Genomic DNA, 23050 nt, shown 5'->3' with positions numbered 1-23050 from the left:
AAACAGAACCGGCCGGTTCCGTCGCTACATGAAGAGCTTCAGTCCATCATGAAAACATCCAGAACCTTCACAACTTTGGTTCTGATTAATAAATTAATCACAATCAGTTTCAGTTGGAGGGACCAGAACTGCGGACCGGAACCAGAACTGCGGACCGGAACCAGAACTACAGCAATAATCATAATAATAATTATTATTCCCGAATTTAACCGGTTTCATCAGGAACCGTTTCATTTTCCTCTTCGGTTCTGCAGGGTTCTGGGCCCCGTCTGGAACCGGTCCAGATTCTTCAGAACTTCCTCGTTCATGTTCCTGTAAATATCCGTTTCCACGGCGAGTCCTTCCTGGGAGCCCCAGCGGCCCCCGGCGGCCCGCGGGCCCCCGGGCCGCTCGGCGGTGATTACAGGAACGTTTTAGCGACCCGATGACATCACGCCGTTAGCCCGACCAGAACCATCTGCGCCGCTCAGGGAGCATGAATAAATGATCAGAACCGTGTTCATGTCAGGACACCGACCTCCTTCCGGCGGGGCTCAAGCGGCGGGCCGCGGGCCGGTTCTGACCCAAAACACACAAGTTTGGTCCGCTGATTGGAGCCAAGCAGAATTTCATCCATAATTGTCATAAAACCAAATCTGACCCAAGTTGAAGATGTGACGTCCAGAGCTGAAGAGGTTTTTCCTTCATTTTAATGTTTTTATTCATATTTAAGAACAAAAATTAGCTGCTTAAATTTTAACAGGTTTTGATTTCAGACGCTTTTTTTATGGTTTACAGTAAAATGAAGCCAGAAAAACGTCTTCAGTTTTAAAAATGTCAGAAACAAAGTTTGGCTGCCGGGAGAGAAATGAACGAATGCGGATCTATAGATCTAGATCTATCAGGAACAAAACGCTCCAGATGTTTCAGCTCCTCAGTTTGTCCTGAAACCATAAAAATCCCACAGAGACTTTTTCACTCAGAAACAAGGATCCGGTTTATTAGCCCTCAGATTAACAGCAGCCCGCGGCCCGGTTCTGTCTGTCAATAGAATCTAATAGAAAAATCTGCAGGTTACAGTCGGACGTCTGTCCATTAGAAAAAGAACAGAAACCATGAAACCAGAAGCTGCCCTCCAGAACCCGACTCCCATCAGGAAGCCGGACGCTGAAGTGGGCCGGTGCGCGCAGCTCCGGTTCTGGTCGCAGCTGTCGGAACCAGAACCGGACACCTGGCATGAATCCACTCCAGCTGTTTTAACAATGCGGCGCCGCCCGACCCGGAGCCGCCCTGCCATAAAGGGGCGGAGCTTCAGCTCATCTCTGGCCCAATTACAGGCGGGTCGGAACCAAACCGGTGCCGGGACGGGCGGCGCTCCGGGGGGGGCAGAGCAGGAGGCAGTTCACCTAGCAGTCTTGAGGAAACACACACACACACACACACACACACACACACACTCGCAGATCGGTTAAACACAACATGTGAATTAAACAGTAGAACAAAAACACACCATTTTAAGAGGAGAGCACCGCCAGAGGAAATGTACACAAACCAAAGCGTCTCATCGACAAACTGAATATTTATACGATTTAAATAAACCCCTGCAGAGGAGAACTCATTATTATTGTCTTTATCATCATCATCATCACACAGAAAGCAGAACCATTGATTCAATAACAGCCAGATCTCCGGAAACAAGACAAACCTCTCTGTGGTCCGACGCTAACAGAGCAGCCGCCGCCGCCGCCGCCGCCGGCTGGCCGCGCGGACATGGCTACCGAACAAACCCAGCAAACTGCAGCTCGCTAATAATCTGAGGACCAAACCTGCAGCTAACAGGACATGTTGGCTAACGAACCTGAAATACTGCAACAGATGGAATTAAACTTGTAGAAAAATCGAAACAAAGATTTCAAAAAATAGACAAAACTAAAAACTTCAGGACTGACATCTCTTAAAAAATAAAATGAACAAGTCTTTCAATTTTACCAAATTTGCATCAAATAAGCTTAAACAGTAAATTAGCTGAATTTCAATAAGAAAAGCCAAAAATATATTTACATTTGTGCAAGTTTGTGAAAACAACAGAACTACTTTTTGAGGAACATTACCAACCCTTAATAACCACACACACACACACACACACACACACACACACACACACACACACACACACACAGATAAAGCATAAATCAGCACCGCTCGGATACACATAATGTTAAGCTAATGTCTTCAAGAAGCTAAGGTAATGGCTTCTGTTAGCTTAGCTAAACCACTTTCAGCTAAATTATTGTTAAACCAGGCAGGAAAACATTGAACTCAAAGCAGGTTTGGCAGCTCATCAATTAAAACGGATCATTTTGGAGTTAATATTTAATATTTAACCATTTACACCAGCTGTTTCTTTGGAGCCATTTAATTACTGGTTTTGTCCGTTTTCCTAGCAATATTGAAAAAATCTTTAGTAGCTTATTAATTTCAAATCCACAGATGAGTTCTTCCTTATGCTAACCCTTATCAGAACTGAAGTCTGGAGCCATTTTTACAGTTAGTTGGAAAATCAACACTAATTATGTCAAAGATATGCAACCTGGGTAAGATGTTTAAATTTTAATGAGCGTACATATGCAGGGTTAGTTTGGAGGATGACGATGAGTCTGAGCTTAGCATGAAGCTAAGCTAGCTTGGTTTGGGGTTAAATTACTCAGTATTTAAGTTTTTGTTCACACTGAAACAACAGTTAGGATGTTAAAAATGAAACGTAGTAAATATTAAAATGCTGATAGTCCGACTGCTGCTGGTTGTTTCTCACTTTATTATTTTATTAAATTCACAACTGGATTTAGAAAAGTCGTCATTTTTCTCCTGTAGTTTAACAAGATTTAATCTAGTTTGATGTTTTTGAGTTTAAAATCTATCTCTGATGTTAACTGTAAAGTCAGAGCTGACCTTTAACCTGTGAGCTGATGACATCACAGGTTAGCATAAATCTGCATATTGAGAACAGAGATAAAAATCTGACGGTTTACATCTAAATATTTTGTTTAAAGATTATGCAGATGAAGCTCAGCTTCTGTCAGGAAGTTAAAATATCAGCAAGTTTAACAGATATTTTACATTTATTTTTATTTCCATTGCAGAATATTCACATTATTTCTTTGCTGAAAGTAACTAGAGGGTTAACTTTAATGATTGTTTAATTTCTTAATGTCTGTTAAAATGTTACTGGAGAGAAATACTCAAAGCCAATAAAGGGACGTTAAGTTTGCTGGTTAGAAAAGAGCCGTCTGCTGTTACTTCAGTTCCCGTTAACTTATATGTTGCATTTGCATATTTGGGAGGAAAACATGAACATTTCACGCATGGCAGGCCAGATTTACTGAGCTTCGTTGGTTAAAACAAAAAGCAAAGTTGTGCATAGAGCGCTCCACGTTTGGCAGTTTGTTAGCAAGTTGAAAAAGAATATCAGTAAATGTCAAAGATCAATAGCTTTTTATTCTGTCAGCTCTTTTAAATTTTGTCAAGGCAAAACAGTGTTCACATGTTAAACCATCAGGCTCACCTGATTACTTGGTTTAGGACTTTTTGATAGAACGTGAGCGTCCATTCGTCTCCCACATCCACTCAGCTACATTCACCTAAAGACATTCATTCAGCAAACATCCGCTGAGGTAACACTGACCAGCTTCAACGTTTCTCCACACAAACTAAGCAGAACTAACAGCAATAATTCAGTTTCACTGTGGAAGAAAACAAGGAATATTCTCCTGTTTTAATAAAAAGTGGTGCTGAACTGCTGAGGTTCTTTCCTGCCAGGAAACGTCTTCGACCACAGAGAGATCTGGCTTTAGACAACAATATGATCGCCACTTGTTTCATCGTTACATAATAAAACCTAGAGAGTTCACTATCGATAAACAGGAAGAAGAATCATCAAACCAAAGAAAACAATCGTGTCATTGCACCTCCAAGATGGCGACCAAACAAATGAAATCAGGTGAGTAGAAAGACCCAGCGAGCAGAAATTTAGTACAAAATACAGTTTTATCTCTGACGGTAAAACATCACATTTCCATCCAACGCTATTAAAATATTTCTATGCCAAAATAAAAAAGATAACTGAGAGTCAACACACAATCTGACGCATGCTTTAAAACATTATCATGAACAAAATAATATATCTGATTTTCTTACTCAAGACTGCTAAGCCTTTTACCGTTTATCAGAAAAATAAAACTAGACAAAATATAGATTATACTGGATTTGTTTTTGTTCAAAGCCACACTGATAGATCTTTAAGTTCAAGTTTGATAAAAAAACAAACAAAAAAAAAAGAAAATCAGGTCTATGCTGTGGAGACCAGAGGCTAGTCCAAAAAAATCTGCCTGACAAAATATCAACTCTGTAAGGTTAAAAAACAGAAAGAAAAGAGTTTGTGATTTTTCAGTTAATCCTTAGTTTTTCTCTACAAAAAGGAAGAAAGAAGCGGCAGAGCGTTGCTTGGAAACCCCGTTTTGGTTGCTGTCAACGACCGTCCGACGCCTGGAGCCCGAGACGAAGGAACCTCTAGTGATCCTGGCGGAAACAAGACGACACGGTGGTTCAGCGGGTTCACCGCGGCCCGGCGGAGGAGGGCGGAGCCTCCGGTGTTACCTGGATCTGGGCGGGGTTCCACAGGTAGGGCTGCTGTCTGTAGTATTCTGCTAACACTGCAGTGTAGTCTGGCACCGAACTCTGCTGAGACGACTGACCTGCAACAACAACAAGACCACCATGACACCAAGAACCGCTCATGTTACAGTGTAGCCCAAGTTAGCGTAGCCCAGAGTTATTGTAGAGCAGAGTTAGCATAGCCCAAGTTAGCGTAGCCCAAGTTAGCGTAGCCCAGAGTTATTGTAGAGCAGAGTTAGCATAGCCCAAGTTAGTGTAGCCCAAGCTAGCATAGCCCAGAGTTATTGTAGAGCAGAGTTAGCATAGCCCAGGGTTAGCATAGCCCAGGGTTAGCATAGACCAGGGTTAGCATAGCCCAGAGTTATTGTAGAGCAGAGTTAGCATAGCCCAGAGTTATTGTAGAGCAGAGTTAGCATAGCCCAAGTTAGCGTAGCCCAAGCTAGGGTAGCCCAGAGTTATTGTAGAGCAGAGTTAGCATAGCCCAAGTTAGTGTAGCCCAAGCTAGCGTAGCCCAGAGTTATTGTAGAGCAGAGTTAGCATAGCCCAGGGTTAGCATAGCCCAAGTTAGCGTAGCCCAGAGTTAGCGGGCCCCAGAGTTAGCGGGTTCCATGGGGACGGAACGCCGTGTTAGTGTCGGATCTCCATCCTAATTGATTGTGTGTCTGGTTCTGTTTAACGTGACCTTCCCTGACGGCAGCTGCCACGGTTTCACATGTCAGGTGGAGGGAAGTGGGCCGTACCGGATCAGAACTGGACTCTACAGTGAGCAACAAGTGAGCGTTCATGCAGTCGTACTCTGTTTCTTGTAGTAGTCCTCCCAGGCCTTGCTGTAGTCCGTCATCATGTTCTGAGGCTGGTTCTGCTGACCTGCACACACACACACCCACACACACACACCGTCAGCCTCTGGCCGTCCAGCAGCCGCTTCCTGCCGGGTGAACTCTCCCTTCCCTCAGAAGGCTGCACAGTATCCGTGTGTGTGTCTGTGTGTGCACTTGCCTAGCTTCTTATAGTACTGCTCCCATGCTTTGGAGTAGTCCATCTGTCCTGTCTGAGCCAAACTGTGACCTACACACACACACAAACACACACAACCAAACTGTGACCTACACACACACACACAAACACACACAGCTTCAGCCGCTGAACTGCAAACCAGCAGCTCTGAGCTTCTGACCACCAACCTGGTGCTTCTCTAAACTCACGACTAACCCAGGCAGGAGGAGGCAGCTGCAGCCAGAGCTGTGGATGTGGGGTGTGTGTGTGTGTGTGTGTGTGTGTGTGTGTGTGTGTGGTCCCACCTGGGTCCTGCTGTCCCGGGTTCTGCCAGCTGGTCTGGTAGGTGTTCCCCCAAACGCCGGTCACAAACGGCTGGCCGCTGCTGCAGACACAAACACCTGGTGAACACCTGCTTACAACCGACCAATCACGTCGTCAGGAGGATCTATAGATCTACAGAGGAGGATCTAGCAGTGTTTCTAACAGTTTGTATTTTGATTGTTGTTGGAAAATGTGTTAATTTTTATTTTTCTGTTTTGTAAACAACCATCAGGAAACGCTCTGGACCGATCCACGACATTCAGCTCCTCACTTCCTGTTTACACCTGAAGATGGAGCCTCTGATTGGCTGGGAGGCAGTGAACAGGTCAGAGGTCAGAGGCCCTTACTTCTGGTGGGCAGCAGGGCCCTGGGTGAAGGGGCCGAAGCCGAATCCTCCGTTGCTCATGATCCCCGATCCCTGCAGGGAGACGAGACGGAAGCGTGAGCGCGGACCGGGCCGGACCAGAACCCGGGCCGGACCCCCAGCTTGGCGCGTTCCGGCGGCTCACCCCGATCTTGTCGTCAATGAGCTGGCGAGCGACCTCCATCTGCTGGGCGGAGCCGCGGATGGTGAAGACCCGGGTGTTGGGGTCGGTGGAGGGCGGCGGGTTCCTCTGCAGCTCCACATGGGCCCCGGACTGCTGGTTGATGCTCTTGATGGTTTCACCGCCTGGAGGGAGGAGCACGCGTCACTTCCTGTTCACCAGAACCTGGACCTGGACCAGGACTTGGACTTGAGCCAAAAACTCTACCAGGAGCAGAACCAGAGCAGCTGGACTCATGAGGAGCTCCTGGTTCTGACTTGGTTTGTGTGGACCCATCAGAACCAGGAGCTCCTCATATCATAACCTGCCTCTGGTTCTGTTGGTTCTGACTGGAGATCTGACGGATCACTGAAACATTTTCTGGTTTTTCTAAATTAAAAAACTTTGATCAGTCGATTACCGCTCACTGCTTCAGTAATCAATAATCAATAACTGGAGGAAACTAAAAAAGGATCGGCTGAAAGAAATTAAACCAAAACTGAAGAAAATAGAGAAACATTTTACAGGTAAACCTGGAAATCTCCCAGATTTCTTCAGTTTTAGATTCTTTCAATCCAATTAATGATCAGATAATCAATAACTGAGCTCCTCTCGATCGTCCACTAAAGGAATCCAGTTATTGATCGGCAGGCAATAAATCAATAAAATTATTTAAATCAGGAAGTCAATTATTAGTGTAATTGTGTCTTTTATTTATAACTTTTCATAAATGAAAAATCTGCAGAATGAAATGATGTCAGAATAATTGATCACTAAAATAATCAATATCTTTTCTCCTCCTGGGTCTCAGAGTTCAGCTCCATTTATTTCAGAGTAGAAAAAAAACATGGAATATGAACGCAGAGTGTGTGTGTGTGTGTGTGTGGAGGTTCAGACGGTCGAGCCGCAGCTTCCAAAATAAAAGCCACACAGAGAAATGAATGTCATCATGTGGCTGCTGGTTACTGCACACACACTGCACACACACTGCACACACACTGCACACACACTGCATACACACACACTGCATACACACTGCATACACACACACTGCATACACACACACTGCATACACACACACTGCATACACACACACTGCATACACACACACTGCATACACACACACTGCATACACACTGCATACACACACACACTGCATACACACTGCATACACACACACTGCATACACACACACACTGCATACACACACACACTGCACACACACTGCATACACACACACTGCATACACACACACTGCATACACACACACACTGCATACACACTGCATACACACACACTGCATACACACACACTGCATACACACACACACTGCATACACACTGCATACACACACACTGCATACACACACACACTGCATACACACACACACTGCATACACACTGCATACACACACACTGCATACACACACACACTGCATACACACACACTGCATACACACACACTGCATACACACACACTGCACACACACACACTGCATACACACACACACTGCATACACACACACACTGCATACACACACACACACTGCATACACACACTGCACACACACACACACACTGCATACACACACACACTGCATACACACACACTGCACACACACTGCATACACACACACTGCATACACACACACACTGCATACACACTGCATACACACACACACTGCACACACACACACACTGCACACACACTGCATACACACACACTGCATACACACACACACTGCACACACACTGCATACACACACACTGCACACACACACACACACTGCATACACACACACTGCATGTTTTTTTTAAAGTTTTGTTTCAGGTTTTATTGGCTCTAGTGGCCTTCATTTGAAAGTAGTTTGACAGGAAACAGGGCGATCAGAGGGGGAAGACGTGTGGCAAATGTCACCAGGCTGGGACTCGAACCCGCGACCACCGCCACGGGGAGCAAGGCCTCAATACGTGGGCCGTGCTTTGCCCCTGCCCCACCACAGCGCCCCACACACTGAATGGTTAATGTTTTTCCTCTCTGTGGCTGTCAGAGTTTGTTCCCGGTTCTGACCCGATTCAGGCCGGGTCAGCGGAGGGTCCGGTCTGAGCAGAACCAGTGGGGGGGGGGTTGTGCGCCTACCTTTGCCAATGACCAGGCCGCACTTATCAGCTGGGATGGTGTAGGTGACCTCCTGCAGCGGGCCGGGAGAGCCCATGGTCCAGTCACTGCGACCTCTGACCCTGGAGCTCCGCAGGGCCGAGCCGAAGCCGTCCCGCTCCTGGACACAGGGGAGGAATGAGGGGCGGTTCTGACCCGGTTCTTGCATCGCCGGTTCTGGTCTCGCCAGGCTTACCTGGGCCGTCTGGATGAGCTCGTTGATGAGGTGGACCGCGTGCTGGCAGCGCTCCGGCTGACCCATCACCATGGCGACGCGCTCCGGACTGATGCCATCATCTGAATACAGCCAGGGTCAAAGGTCAGAACCGCTTCCCTCAGCCGGGGGATGTTAAACATCAAACACAGAGAACCAGAACCAGAACCAGACACTCAGCTTCTGTCTTTAAAACTAAAAACGGATCAATTATTGGAACATTGATTATTATTATGGTCTGGAGTGGAAGTTTGCTTTTATTAAGAACTGAACAGTTCAAGACCCGTTTCCAACGGTTCCCCGACCTGCTTTGAACTGAACTCTGACCCCGGCGTCGTTCTGGATCTTCTTGATCATCTCTCCGTTCCTGCCAATCACGATGCCGACAGCGAACCTCGGAACCTGAACCTGTGGACAGATTGGACCTGGGGTTAGCGAGGCGTGGGGATGGCGGTCCGGTCCGTGTTCTGGAGCCGGGGGCCGGTCTTACGTCCAGATTGGTTCCGCCCAGCCTGCCTCCGAAGTCGCTGCGTCCGGACCGAAACTCCCCATCCTTCTCCCGGATCACCTCCAGAACCAGCTCCTTGGCCGCCTGTGGATCGGAACCAGAACCAGGTTTAGCACGGAGGACTCCATGTTCGCTCGTACCAGGAAGGTTCTGGACCCAGACAGAACCTCTGACCCTGAATCTAAACTCATCCAGATTCATGACTGCTGTAGCTTTCTGCATCGACCTGCTCCAACAATGACCTTTGACCTCCTGTCACCTCGTAAGGCCCGTGAACCGGGTCCGGACCCAGAACCGGCTCAGTGTAGAGGTTCCGGTACCTGGACTTTGTAGGGATCTCCGGAGATGCGGAGCGGCTTGTCGGCACCGGTCGGCAGCGGCCCGTCCTGGATCATCATCATCTTGACCCCGGCCCGCTCCTGGCAGAACCAGAACCAGAGGCTGAAGGCGGGCTCAGCAGAACCCGTCCCCCGGCGGTCCGGTTCGTCCTACCTGCAGCTGCTTGATGGTGTCGCCGCCGCGGCCGATCACCAGCCCCACCTTGCTGGCCGGGATCAGCATCTCCTGCACCGCGGCGCCGCCGTCGCCATCACCATGGAAACCCGGCCCGTTCCGACACCGCTCCACGATCTGGACCAGCAGCCGCTTCGCCTGCCTGGACAGAACCAGAACCGTTACAGAGCCGGGTCCACAGGAACCAGAACCAGACAAACCGGTTCTGGTCGGACCAGGTCAGCCCGCCGACACTCACTCGATGCTCTCTGGAGTTCCCGTCAGTGAACACGGCCGCTCCATCAGCCCTCCGCTATCTGAGACACAAAGCAGCCATCAGCGGGTCAGAACCGGGTCAGAACCGGGTCCTGGGCCGATTCCGGACTCACCTGAGGCGATCTGGATCTTACATCCCGACTCCAGCTGGATCCTGGTGATCTGCTCGCCGCCTCTGCCGATAACTGAGGAGCAACAAGCAGAGAGGTGAGCGGGCCGCCGCCGACCAGAACCAGAACCTCAGGGTGGTACTCACTGAAGCCCACCATCCGGTCCGGGACCTTGTACTCCTCCGTCATTACCCTGCGCGCGCGCACATGAACACACGCGCACACGCACACACACACACACACACACACACATACAGGTGAAGGATCTATAATGATCTCAGCTCACACTGAGCGCTATTAGCAAACAGAACATGGAGCTGAGAGCAAAGGATTATGGGATCCCTGCTGTGTGTGTGTGTGTGTGTGTGTGTGTGTGATCAATAGCAGCTGCTCCTACCTCTGATGGCCCATGGCTGGGAGCTGGTTACCCACTGAGGAGAGAGAAACCACCGTTAGATCACGTCTACTGATCCGTCTCACTGACTGCAAACAGGAACAACATGGTTGCTTCTGATAGGTCAAAGGTCACAGAACAGACCTAAAATTCCCACAACTGAGGAACACTGCAGACATTCTCCAGAAACTGTGCTAACATTCTAACGGTGCTAACTACTCTTTGGACCCGGTCTGGACCCGTTCCGGACCAGAGCGGATGTTTGCTTTATACCGTGACGCGCCGCTGTTCGCTGTAGCCTAAGCCCCGCCCACACAGGAACATTAAACTCTTTTGAGCCCCCGTTGTCAGGGAGACGGTGTGTTAGACGTCATGTGGAGGCTATATGGCCTTCTCCCAAACTCTATGCTTAGCGCCACCTACAGGTCTGGAGGATTAAGTCGTGTTTCAATTTAGTTGAAACACGATTTAATCGATAATCTGGAACCGTTAACACTTCAGAACCAAAGGTCTTCAGAAGCTGCGCAGCTAACAGCTGAGCTCAGGTTTGAGAAGCATCATGGAGGCCAAACATGAGGCGCGCTCCCTGGTCCGGCTCACCTCCGTCCTCTCCGGGTCGCTTCTGTCCAGGGTAGTACAGCGTGGACTCCACGCTTCCTGAGGAGCTGTTGAGGTGGGACATGGCTTCTCCCCCCATTTTCCCCACAATCTGAGACAAAAAGAGAAAACTCAGTTTATCATCGTTGAACGTATCAAACCTGGAGATTTTACATAAACATAAACGCCAGCGTTTTCCAGACTCGGTACTTTATGTACCAGCTGATTCTAAGAACAGATACTGAGAAATTAGCAAGTTGGTACTTATTCAGCACACAATGACTCTTGAAAACATAAAGGATAAATTAAAAAAAAGTTAAATTTGTATGTTTTACAAGTTTTTCTGAACATAACTAGCAAACATTACGTTCCTGTTTGAGTCACAGCGCAGAAATCCAGCTGGAAAATGTCAGATTTGTTTTAAAAACGTTTTTTATCAGTTCTTCATGCGACTCAGCTTTCGGTACGCCGAGTCTGATCTAGACCTGATCTGGGATATTAGGCCGGTCTGGCCAATATTTGGTGGTTAGCTGTGGTGGCTAACAGAGATGCACCGCCTTCACTGCTTCAGTTAAACATCCCACAATCCTACGCTGCATCGCTGTCACATGACCATCACCCCGGGTAGCCAATCAGAGAGCGAAGTGACCAAAACATAGAATCGGCGTTCCCGGCGGATCAGGAAGTCAGAAGGACGACGGAGACGGTTTTAGTTTTTCTGTTAAATATCGTCTGCTGCTGCCCAGTCGGCCATGTTTGTTTATTATTATAATAATAAAAGTCACGTTCAAGTTATTTAGTTAACTTTAAATATGATAAACAGAATTTATGAAATATTTAATAATTGAGAATTTTTTTAATTTAAAGAATTTGTTGTGATTTTTGGCTCAGAACTAAAAACCAAATCAGTATCATCAGGAACATTTCTGTCGGTTTTGAAAACATCTTGGAACCCTCTTCCTCTTTCTGAGCAGACGGCCAACACGCCAGCTCCGTATCGCCCCCTGTGTGCCTGCAGTAAAACTACAGGTCTGAGTGGGAAGCTGCGACCCAACAGAACCAGAACCAGTCTAATTACAGTCAGCAGAGAGGAAAGGTTTTGATCCAGTAATTTATTGTTTTTTGATATTTTCCACGTTCAGATAATAAACATGAAGATCTGGAAGTTTTAAATCGTTCCAGGTAACCTGCAGGGCGACGCCTTGTTGCTTGTTTTTATTTTTAGAAAAATTAATAATCCCAAAAAAATAAATAAATTTTTATTTGAATTTGAAACCATCTCTGTTGCTCTGAGCGTTTCACTGGCGGAACAAATTTATTCCTACAGGATAAGTTTATAGTTGATGCATTTAAAGCCGGGAATGTGGGCCAGTCACGCCGCTGGCGCCTCGGCCCGTTGCCTCTGCTTGATCTCTGAAGTTTACCTCAGCGGGATCGCGCGCTTCCTTTCACTCAAACTGGACACAGGCTGACCTGTATGGATATTTACATCAACCCCCTGTGAGGAATCGTGTGTCTTTTGAGAACTCAAGGTAGTTTAAACCCACTGCGTTAGCTCTGGTTGTGTTAGCTCTGGTTGCGTTAGCTCTGGTTGTGTTAGCTCTGGTTGCGCAGCTCTACATGAACCGCAGGAATCACTTGTAGTGGCTTTCAGTGAAACGTTGATGGAGCGCTGAGAATGATTTATATTTGTGAACAACGAATTATGTGGGTCGTTTCCGTCTCAACAGCTGCCCAGCGTGTGGCGCTGTCTGCCCTGTACAGTTCATGTCTGTGTCCTGGTTGGTTGGCGCGTTAGCGGTTAACTAACCAGCGCTAACCTCATCATGCAGGTTCAGCCAGTGAGGAGCTTCACGTTTGCCTCATAGTCACGCATCACGCTGTTTGTATATATTTTTTTAGTAATATTTTTCCGGTTACGATGCATCAAACCATATCAGATGTTTTGTCCATTTAGTCAGTCAGAGTTAATGAGTCCAGAGATCTGAGAAACTCGTCCATAAACTGGAGCAACCAAAACAGTTTCTGCTACTAAAGCCACATTAGCATTAAATTAAATCTCAGTGCAGCAGATTGAACTCATCCTGCAGGGCCGGTCCCAGGCTGCATGAGGCCTGGGGCAGAATCTGACCTAGGGGCCCCTCTTGCTGCTAAAAACATTAGCACCGCTAACAGCTTCTGTGTTGGATTTAATCTGGGAGAGAGAGAGTAGATTAACTGGCCAACCTGAAAACAATCAGTTATAATTACAGTTTATTAATTTGTATTTATGAACAAACAGCTCAAAGTCAAAGATTAAACTCACAGCATCAGATTGTTGCTATGGTAACAAAACAATCTAACTATGAATATTGCTTGAACTTTTACAAAGTAAACAGCTCCTTAAAATCTTACATTTAAATGTTAAACAATTTAAAATATTTTAATCTATTTATGCTGAAACCATTAAATCAAATTCAGCAGCATTGCTAACCTCATTAAATAAATGTTACATTTATGTATCTGTGGTTTGTGTTAATATGATCATTTATGGCCCCTGGGGGCCTCATGGAGCCGCTGACTTCATTTGGATTAAACAGAAGTGAAAATAATTGATATTCATCTTAATTAATTTTTTTATTTGTTGTTTTTGATACTAGTTGTGGTTTAAATATTGTTTCACTGGAGATGTTTTCCAGTAACATTTAATAACCCAGTAATATTTTTACATTTTCTGTCACTTTAACATGTTTTAGTATAAAAACATGGCCGACGCCTCGGCGCCGGCTGAGCAGGTTTACTGGGAGAAACTCTGCCATTAATAAACTGATTTATTGTTTTATAGTTTAGTCCACCTAATATCTGGGAGAACCAAGATATTTTATGAATTTTGCTTTTCATCCAAACAAAATCTCAGTTTAATATAATTAAAAATTATAATTTATGAAAACTTTGACCAACCTGGACATTTGAGAAACTCTGTATTTGTGTGTGAGAAAAGATGGGAAGATTTAAGGTCAGCTAATTAATATTCACATATCGGCTTTGAAACGATTCCAGATCAACATCATCTGGATTTATTATCTTTATATTCTAAACGAAGCTCCACCTACAGATGAACCTCCGGGCGCCATGTTTCATTCCTAACAGGAAGTGGTGGTTGTTTTGAGGCCATCTGATTGGCTGACAGGTGTTAGTGTGGCGCTACACTGCCCCCTGTGGGACTGGCATGTTTAAATCAACGGATTTGTTGATGTGGAGAGAACTTTTCTGAAACCAATCCTGAGCGACGGTTTTTAAAACGACACGCTGGAAACGTTTGTTTCTATGGAGACCTGACTGGCTGGAGAAAAATAAACTATTTCTGATTATAAATCAGATTCTGGTTCCTTTCTGAAGGAAAGAGGAGAAGAAGAAACTTAACTTCTGACTGGGTTCGGTTGGTCCTGCTGTTAGTTCCCCGTTTGGTTCTGGTACCGATTCAGTTCTGTTTTTGTGGTACCAGTTCAATTCTGGTTCTGCTGTTAGGTTCTGGTTCTTTTTCCAGCTCGGTTATGGTTCTCCTGGTCTCTGCCAGGCCTGGCTCCTTTTTGAGTCTATGGTTCTGTTTTTGTGGTTCCGATCCATTTCCAGCTCCAGAAACTTCTCGCCCACCTCCACAGAGCCCCGGCTGAAACCCCCAGCCCGGTCCCGGTCCGGGCGGGTGGAGCCACCTGAACAGGTGAGTCAGTGGGTGCAGCAGCAGCAGCAGGGCCCCCTCCCCTCCCTGTTGCATAACCCAGCCTACTTTCTACCTTCCCACCTCACGGTAAGCAGCCGCCCGCACAGGGAGCGGTGCGGGAGGGGGGTTCCGTCCGTCCCGCCGACCGGGTCTGGACCCCCTACCCGGACCAGAACCGGTGGCTGGGTCCAGAAGCAGCCCACCGGTGAGCGGGCTTTCCCCTCCTCCTGCCCGCTCGGAACCAACAGGTTGCCTCGCAGACTCTCTGACACGTGTGGCCAAAACTTGAGTCCCGCTCCCCCCGTCACTTCCACCCCGACTCCCCCTGCGCTCCGTTCCCGCTGACAGTTCCACAAACTCCCCTCAAACTAACTCGGGAACCGTGTCAGGCCCGGTAAACCGGACCGAACCGGCCTCAAGTCCAACTCCGAGCACCTTTCTGAGCTAGTTAGCATGCTAAGTGTGTTTGTGTTGACGGAGCAGAAGTTCGGAGCAGCAACAGCTCAAACACCATGAAAAGTGCTCCGACTCGGTCCAAACAACGCGGCTCCGCCCGGAACAGGTGTGTGCTAAGCCCCAGAGGAGTTGTTACCTGCCGGGCCCTCTGTAAAACATCGACCAGGCCGTCTGACTTGAGCCCCGGCTGGTTCATCGAGGCCTGTCCCTGCACCAGCTCCGCCATCACCGCCGCCGTTAGCCGGATTAGCCGCCGCTGCTAGCTGCGCAGAGAGAGGAAGAGCTGCGAGAGGGCTCACTCTGAGTCCGTTTTCAGATGCTCTCTGGGATCGTCAACATGGATGCACACTGTTCACTCAGTTATTCATTAAATATCCTGCTGAAATTAAATATATACATAATTTATGGTATAAATACAGCACCTAAATCCAGAATACACACGTAAAATAAACTAAAAACGGAAAACTAAGTTATTAATCAGAGGACGAAAACTACCATGAATATAAAATAGAATGAAATATATGGTGATCATAATACATTTTTAAGTGTATCTGAGTGTAATTATTGTGAAAATAAATAAGAAGTATGATTAAGAGAATACTTGTTTTTATATATATAATCTGTAAATTTCCCAAAATTTAAAATCTATTGCATATTTTTCAATATTTTTTTTAAAATTTCCATAACTGTTTGATATATTTCTAAAAGATTTTTTATACAAAATACTTTGGCTTTATTTTTTTTCAGCATTTTATTGAAAACAGAAGCTTTTTTATACTTTGTTAAACTTCAGTCATCTTAAAAGTGTCCAATAAAATTTCACACCCAATCAAATGCTTGTGTTGTAATTTTTCACACATAGCTTCTGTAAACCGTAATAAATAAAATATTGTTTTATTTTTCAGTATCAAATGACGTGGACAGTGTTCATAACTCCCAAGGTGAACAGGTGTTAGCTAAAGAAATGGTTTGAATCTGTTTGTTAATCTCTGGATTTGACTTGAAAATATTCATTTATAGCACTCCAGCATTAAACATCATCATTTATTGTTTGTTTCTTGTATTTATATGTTTGTGTTTGGTTTAAATTTAAAAACAGATTTTAAAAACAAAATCTATTTAGCTAAACTGTGGAGTGGGTCATCGTATTCTTAGACGATCTCTGTAATAGCTCAGCTGTTGACAACTCGTTGCGCTGTTTCCACTTCCGCGTCGAGTCACGTGTTCGAGCCAGCTCCACAGGTGGGGAGAGCAGAAGTTTGAGCAGCAGAAGAAGAAGAAGGTCGACCTCCATTCTGTGCGGCGGTGTCAGTCAGTCAGTCAGTCAGTCTGTCTGTCTGTCTGTCGGTCAGTTCTAGTTAGCAGTGAGTCAGTCAGGCTGGTTAGTTAGTTGGTTATAAACCAGTTTGGAGGAACAGTCCAGTTCTTCCATCAGCTGAAAACATAATGAACTCTGAGGCAGACATCAGATCCAACCTGTGTGGAGACAGAAACTCAGCATTTAGGTCCAGAAAGACCCACCTAGACCAAATCATGAACACCAAAAGAGAAGAAAACAAAAATCCAGAAATGATCAGATGAAATCTGGAGTGAAAGTAGAAAGGATTATATTATAATACAAACCGTTAGAGGAACCAACCTGTTCTTTAGCGTACAGTTGATCTGTTTTTAAAAGTTCTCTGGATCATCTATTAAAAACCTGCAAACAGAAAACAACATTTATTAGTTCCGAATATTTCTGTAAACAGATAAAGCTGCATAAAAATAAGCATGCTCAGATGTTCCACTTGATGGCTGATGGGAAGATGGCTGGCATTTTTCAAGATGGCTGGCATTTTTTTACCTTTTAAACCAATTATTCCCATTTTCATGACTTGATTAACTTTATGTCACAGCAAACTTTTCATCGTTGTTCATCCTGTTCAAGCAACTATAAAGTGACAATATGAGGCAAAAGAAACAGGACTTTGCTGTTAGCGAGTCTCACACCAGTCAACAGGAAGGAGACACAGACTGAGAGGCAATTTTAACGGCTAGCATCGGCTTCTGCAGATTTTTGTGTGCTTAGTGGTTTAACGTAAATTTACACACATTTTTTTTATGTGTTTAGCAGTTTAGCATTAGCCTGGAGTCTCTGCAGCTGGATAATAATGTCTGGTGAAGAGCCTCTTGTTGGACGTCAACAGGAAACACTAACAGCCTTAAAGTGGCATTAAGACCAGCTCTGTGTGTGTGTGTGTGTGTGTGTGTGTGTGTGTGGGTGGGTGTGTGTGTGTGTGTGTGTGTGTCTGTCATTATTGCTTCTTGAGTGCAAGAAAAAGATCAATGGTGTGTGTGTGTGTCTGCTGTGCGGAGGTCTGCCTCTGTGAGGACCGCTGTGAGTCTTGTGAGGACATGAACAGCCAATCAGAGCAGCCATCGGCAGGCGGCAGCCAATCAGAGCAGCCGCCAGTAGTAAGCAGCCGGAGGTTCTCCTGGTTCTGCTGTAATGACCGGCCCGGTTCTGCCAGAGATTCAGGGAAACATGAAACAATAAAACCAAAATATTGCTGAAGGAGAAGAGTCTGCCTCTATCTGCCGCCAACTTCTGGTAACCATGGCAACTCTGAACACACACCTTAAAGCTGCCAGCAGGTCTTGATGCTCAAATAAGATTTAAAAAAACAACAAAATCTGTTTTTTTTAGTCTGATCGTTCATGTTTCTAATTAAATACGATTAAATCCCCAAAGAAGAAAAACGTAGCCTCCTAGCAGCGCCGTTTATGGTAGCAAAGATGGCCGCCATGGCGCTCTATTTATGGCGGACTTTGACTAGAACAATTTGATTCTTTTCTTTTTCAGTCATTATCATGGATGTATGATGGATGTATGATGGATGTATCATGGATGTATGATGGATGTATGATGGATGTATGATGGATGTATCATGGATGTATGATGGATGGATGATGGATGTATGATGGATGGATGATGGATGGATGATGGATGGATGATGGATGTATGATGGATGGATGATGGATGGATGATGGATGGATGATGGATGGATGCAGAAGCAGCAGTTTTCTCTGTTTGGGTCTCAAAGATGAAGGCAGAGCACCGATGATGATGATGATGAGGATGATGATGATGATGATGAGGAAGGAGAAAGAAAAACAGGAATTATCCAGATGATTAGAGCCGGCCCTGGTGCGTTCACGGACCATTTCACCTCATCACCCCAGCCCCGCCCCCCTGTGGCGCTCCGCAGTACCGCGCATGCGCCTGAGCGCAGCGAGGCTCGGTCCGTCCTGGATCCGATCCGAGGGTTTTAACCTGATCAGATTCTCTCTGCTTGTTGCTTGTTTTGGCGCCAGCGGTTCAGATAAATGAACTAAATGTTAAAAACATCAAAATATGAAACAAACACAAAGACATTTCCAAAAACGCTGAAACATTTCTTGGTTTTACTTTGCAAAAATACAAAAACTACTTTGAAAAGATGAAATATTACAATAAAGACAAAATAAAGAAATGTCACAAAAACTCTGAATTAGCTAAAAGTATCAAACAGATCCAGTTTCCCTCTCAGCTCAGGTGAGTCTCTCAGGTACCAAAGAACCTGGAGGTCTGGGCTCAGAGGGAGCTCAGGGTTTCTGCTACACACATTGAAGGCTTTTTTAATGAAAGTTAAGGCAGTAAAACTATATGTTGGAGCTATTTATTCTTTATTTCTTTATCCATTTGAATTTTGTTAGTTTATTCTTAAATTTCTATTTTTTGTATTATTTACAGAGTTAATTTGCAGGTTAAAAATTGTTGATTTTATTTATCTTTTGTTTTATTATTTTTCTTACTTATTCTTTCTGAGTCAGACAGGAAGTAATGTGGGTCAGTCCACTTTCTATAAGTGTAGGGGCCTGGTAAAGGACCAGCAGGCATTTGGGTTTGGGGCCTTTGGTTTTACCAGAGCAACAGGAGATCAAAGGAAAGTTTGAACGTTGTAACTTATTGCTGAAAAGGAAAATAAAAGCAACCAAGACAGTCAACAAGTTTGGACATTAAACTTCTTTTGCCTGCGTGAGGCAGCCTTAACACCCAAAGTGCGAAGCTAAAAGTTTTTTTGCTTGGAGTGTTTCTCACTTCATACCAGTTAGCAACAGAAGCGAGATGGCAGTGAAAACAAACAACTTCCAGCTAAATGACCATAAATTTGTGCTGAAAGTTCTGGATATTCTGTCGGCTCAGTGACGTTCATGAATCTGTCGCTGTAGTCCATCACTCCTCACATGTCAAGTGCTTCATCCACGACAGACACAAAAATGCTAGCTAGCTATCAAGGATACTAGCCACTACTTAGCATTAGCCTCAAGCCGATGCTAACTGGTGCTTGAAATGTCCCATGAGAAAAAAACCCAGTAAGGAGATTAAATGTCAGAACATTCAGACCTGAGACGATCGTATCTGACACAATAATGGATTTAAGACGTTTTCTGGATGCGCCGCCTGCTGTCCCTCAGACCTGGACCCATCCACAGCGGTCCGGTCCACTCCACTGAGCATGCTCAGAACGCGCTGATGGGTCAGACAGCCTGATGGAGGAAACAGAGAACATCTCTGATGATTTTATCTCATTAAAGAAAAGAAATGAAGAACATCATCAAAAGACAGGATGAGTTTCAGCTCATCGGTATCTAGATCCTGCATGGCAGTGAAGGTTCTGGCTCTGGACGGGTCCGGCCCAGCAGGAGGCTGATGAAGGCAGGCAGAGCGCAGCAGATTGAACCCAGATGAGATTCTGTTTGTTCTCCCAGCAGGAGGCCGAGAGTCTGCAGAGCTTCATCAGACTCACAGGAGGCTGAAATCAGGCTGTCTGTATTCAGCTCCACAACATAAACATGAAGCCTCCTCCTCCTCCTCCTCCTCCTCCTCCTCCTGCTCCTGCTCCTCCTCCTCTCCTCCTCCTCCTCCTCCTCCTCCTCCTGCTCCTCCTCCTCCTCCTCCTCCTCCTCCTCCTCCTCCTCCTCCTCCTCCTCCTCCTCCTCCTCCTCCTCCTCCTCCTCCTCTCCTCCTCCTCCTCCTCCTCCTCCTCCTCCTCCTCCTCCTCCTGCTCCTCCTCCTCCTCCTCCTCCTCCTCCTCCTCCTCCTGCTCCTCCTCCTCCTCCTGCTCCTCCTCCTCCTCCTCCTCCTCCTCCTCCTCCTCCTCCTGCTCCTCCTACTCCTCCTCCTCCTCCTGCTCCTCCTCTTCCTCCTCCTCCTCCTCCTCCTCTTCCTCCTCCTCTTCCTCCTCCTCCTCCTCCTCCTCACCACCATCGCCTCCTTCAGCCTCGCTCAATTATTTACCTGAAAACATCCCATCATGGGAATCCATCCAGCTCTGAAACAACAATCTGTACATCAACTCTAACTCTGATCCCAGAGCATGACACCTCCTCCACCGCCTGGCAGCCGGGCCCAGACGCTCCCCTTCCTCCAACCATCTGGAAACCGCTGAGCTCAGTGCTCTACCAGCTGAAAAATGCCTAAAGTTGACGGGTAATTTGAAAATGTTACAGGCAGACATTATGAACTACAGCTAGACATAAAAACAAGCCTGGAGGGCGCCAGGCTGATAAACCTGGAGGTCGTTGAAGATGATGATGATACCTGAACACCAACAGCGTTTCCTGTGGCGCGCCGGGACTCGGGTCTGAATCCTTCAGAGCATCAGCAGTAACCTCAGAAACGCTTCAATGCCGAGTTGCCATCTCAGCTGACAGGGCGCCAACTAGTGGTGGCACCCAGAAGCACAACTCCTGATTCCCAGAAAAACATGTGACAGGTTGCTCTGATGACGTGCTAGTATCCCTGCCAGCTAGCAATTAGGAGCTCAGGAACGTTGACATCGTTGGCTCAGTGGCGCCCCCTGTGTCAGCAGGTGAAACAGAAGAGTCCTCGTCTCCTCCACTGCTGTGTCCGACATTTCAGATTCTTTATCTGCTTCTGTACCTTTAGCTTCGTTAGCGTTAGCAAGTCGACCTGCAGAGACAGGAAGTGGTTACAGAGTCACCTGACCTCTGACCCTCTGTGTACAATACAGACCATAATATGTCACCATGGCGCCTTCAACCATTTCCCCAGATGCTCTTTAATCTTTACTGTTACTGCTGCTGCATCGAAAACACAAATATGACTGGAAAGGTTTTAAAACCCGACGAAAGGTTCTGGAGATCAGAACCAGGCTACAGGTTCTGGGTTCTGGAGATCAGACCTTCATGAACTCAGAGATCATTTCCTCCTGCAGACGTTTCAGTCCACAGACCCGGTCAGAACCAGCAGACTGGTGAATGAACTGGTTGGACTGGGAATCCCCCACCTCCTTTCACTCACACTTCATTTATATGAAGTTTTAATCTCATTATTAAGTGTTTTGTGGAGGGGGGTGAGAGCAGGGGGTGTTGCTGACAAAAGCCCCAGTCCAGGAACATTTAGTGCGATGTTTCGGTGGCTGCAGCATGGGGGGGGGGCAGCAGATGGATGCCAGATTAACCCGCCCGTCACTCCCCATTCGCCACACTCCTCGCCTTTCTTCTCCTTCTCTACCTCCACAAAAGTTTCTCTCTTGTCTCCCTAAACCCCCCCCGACTCGTATCACCCCCCACCACTCTGTTACCCCCACCCTGTTGCCCCCCTGAACCTCTTTTATTGCTCATTTCAGCGATGAAGACAAGGCAGCGCGCCTCCTCATCCAGAAAGCAACAGCAATGAATTCATGGGCTGGAAGGCCTTGATCCTTCGTGGCCCCCCGCCACCGCCGGGGGAGGGGCGCCATTGTTCAGCAGTATATAGGCTTGTCTATTACCCCCCTATTTTTCCTCGCCCCCCCACACACACACAGCTGCTGAAAAGAGCCATTTATTGCCCCCTCCCTCCACAAACACACTTTGATTCTTTCAGTCACAGAGACGACAACAGTAGCAGAAGGTGGCGGGTCGCCACAAAGACAGCCATGAAATTCAATTAGCATCCAGCGCTAACGCTCTATGAGGACCGGCTAGTCTGTCAGGCCCAGAGCTGAAGACCCGGTAGAACCAGGACCGGCCCGATTACCAGTCCGACCTAGTGACAGAAGCAGCAGGAGAAAGTCCACAGGTTCAGTAAAAATGAGAGCATGAAGACAGATATGAACGTTTATGACACACATCGCTTTTAGTTATCAAAGTTTGAGTCACTGAGCTAAAAGGAAGGAAAGCAGTTTAGATATCCTGCAGATTTCTGGTGAAGCAGAAATCTATGAAGCAACATTTTACTACCAGTCCTGAAAAAGATAAGCTACACACCTTAGCCAGCTAACTTTTTAAATAACATTAGCTGTGCTAATGTTAGCAAACTAGATTGCTCACATTAGCACAGCTAATGTTTTCACACTAGGTGAAAACACTAGGTATTTAATGTTAGCACCCAAGTTAACTAATGTTAGCACCCATGTTAACCAGAGGTGGGGACTCGAGTCACATGACTTGGACTCGAGTCGTTAAAATCACGACTTGAGACATGACTTGAAAAAATGCTCAAAGACTCGGACTTGATGCCATTGACTTGGGACTTGACTCGACTTGAAGCTGTTTACTTGAAAAGACTTGATATTTTTTACTCAGTCTTAAAATTTAAAACACATTATTTATAAAGTGGCGTC

The 23050-nt window shown here is 46.2% G+C and overlaps 1 protein-coding gene across 11 annotated transcripts; it reads right to left on the bottom strand.

Annotated features, from left to right (window-relative positions):
• Positions 1-950: 950 nt before the first annotated feature.
• Positions 951-15683, bottom strand: LOC114144563 (far upstream element-binding protein 3-like). 11 transcript variants are annotated; one of them, XR_003595511.1, is made up of 19 exons: positions 15535-15683; positions 11246-11354; positions 10649-10682; positions 10398-10444; positions 10255-10326; positions 10125-10182; positions 9866-10028; positions 9694-9792; positions 9356-9457; positions 9171-9273; positions 8634-8948; positions 6480-6640; positions 6318-6388; positions 5952-6031; positions 5650-5718; positions 5446-5517; positions 4633-4730; positions 2105-4554; positions 951-1435 (listed from the first exon to the last, which is right to left on the bottom strand). XR_003595511.1 is itself a non-coding variant. In XM_028017516.1 (19 exons), the coding sequence occupies exons 1-19, from the start codon at positions 15622-15624 to the stop codon at positions 4546-4548; spliced, it is 1677 nt and encodes a 558-aa protein (XP_027873317.1). In that variant the 5' UTR covers positions 15625-15683; the 3' UTR covers positions 958-4545. The 11 variants fall into 11 exon arrangements, 10 of the variants coding, with proteins under 10 accessions (XP_027873317.1, XP_027873312.1, XP_027873314.1 ...); XM_028017516.1 differs by having other exon boundaries at positions 958-4554; positions 8634-8772; positions 8848-8948; XM_028017511.1 differs by having other exon boundaries at positions 958-4554.
• Between the last annotated feature and the right edge of the window lie 7367 nt (positions 15684-23050).

Source organism: Xiphophorus couchianus, chromosome 5 (assembly GCF_001444195.1).
Source record: "Xiphophorus couchianus chromosome 5, X_couchianus-1.0, whole genome shotgun sequence".
Lineage (NCBI taxonomy): Eukaryota > Metazoa > Chordata > Actinopteri > Cyprinodontiformes > Poeciliidae > Xiphophorus > Xiphophorus couchianus.
The sequence above is the reverse complement of the archived record's forward strand: the minus strand, read 5'-3'. Positions and strand labels throughout refer to the sequence as shown.

Excerpts from the sequence above, each read along its gene's own strand:
- LOC114144563 (XM_028017511.1), bottom strand. The coding sequence starts at position 15,624 with ATGGCGGAGCTGGTGCAGGGACAGGCCTCGATGAACCAGCCGGGGCTC. Across the intron at positions 11,355-15,534 it reads TTTTACAGAGGGCCCGGCAG|ATTGTGGGGAAAATGGGGGG; the intron begins GTAACAACTCCT and ends TTTTTGTCTCAG. Across the intron at positions 6,389-6,479 it reads TCATTGACGACAAGATCGGG|GGATCGGGGATCATGAGCAA; the intron begins GTGAGCCGCCGG and ends GTCTCCCTGCAG.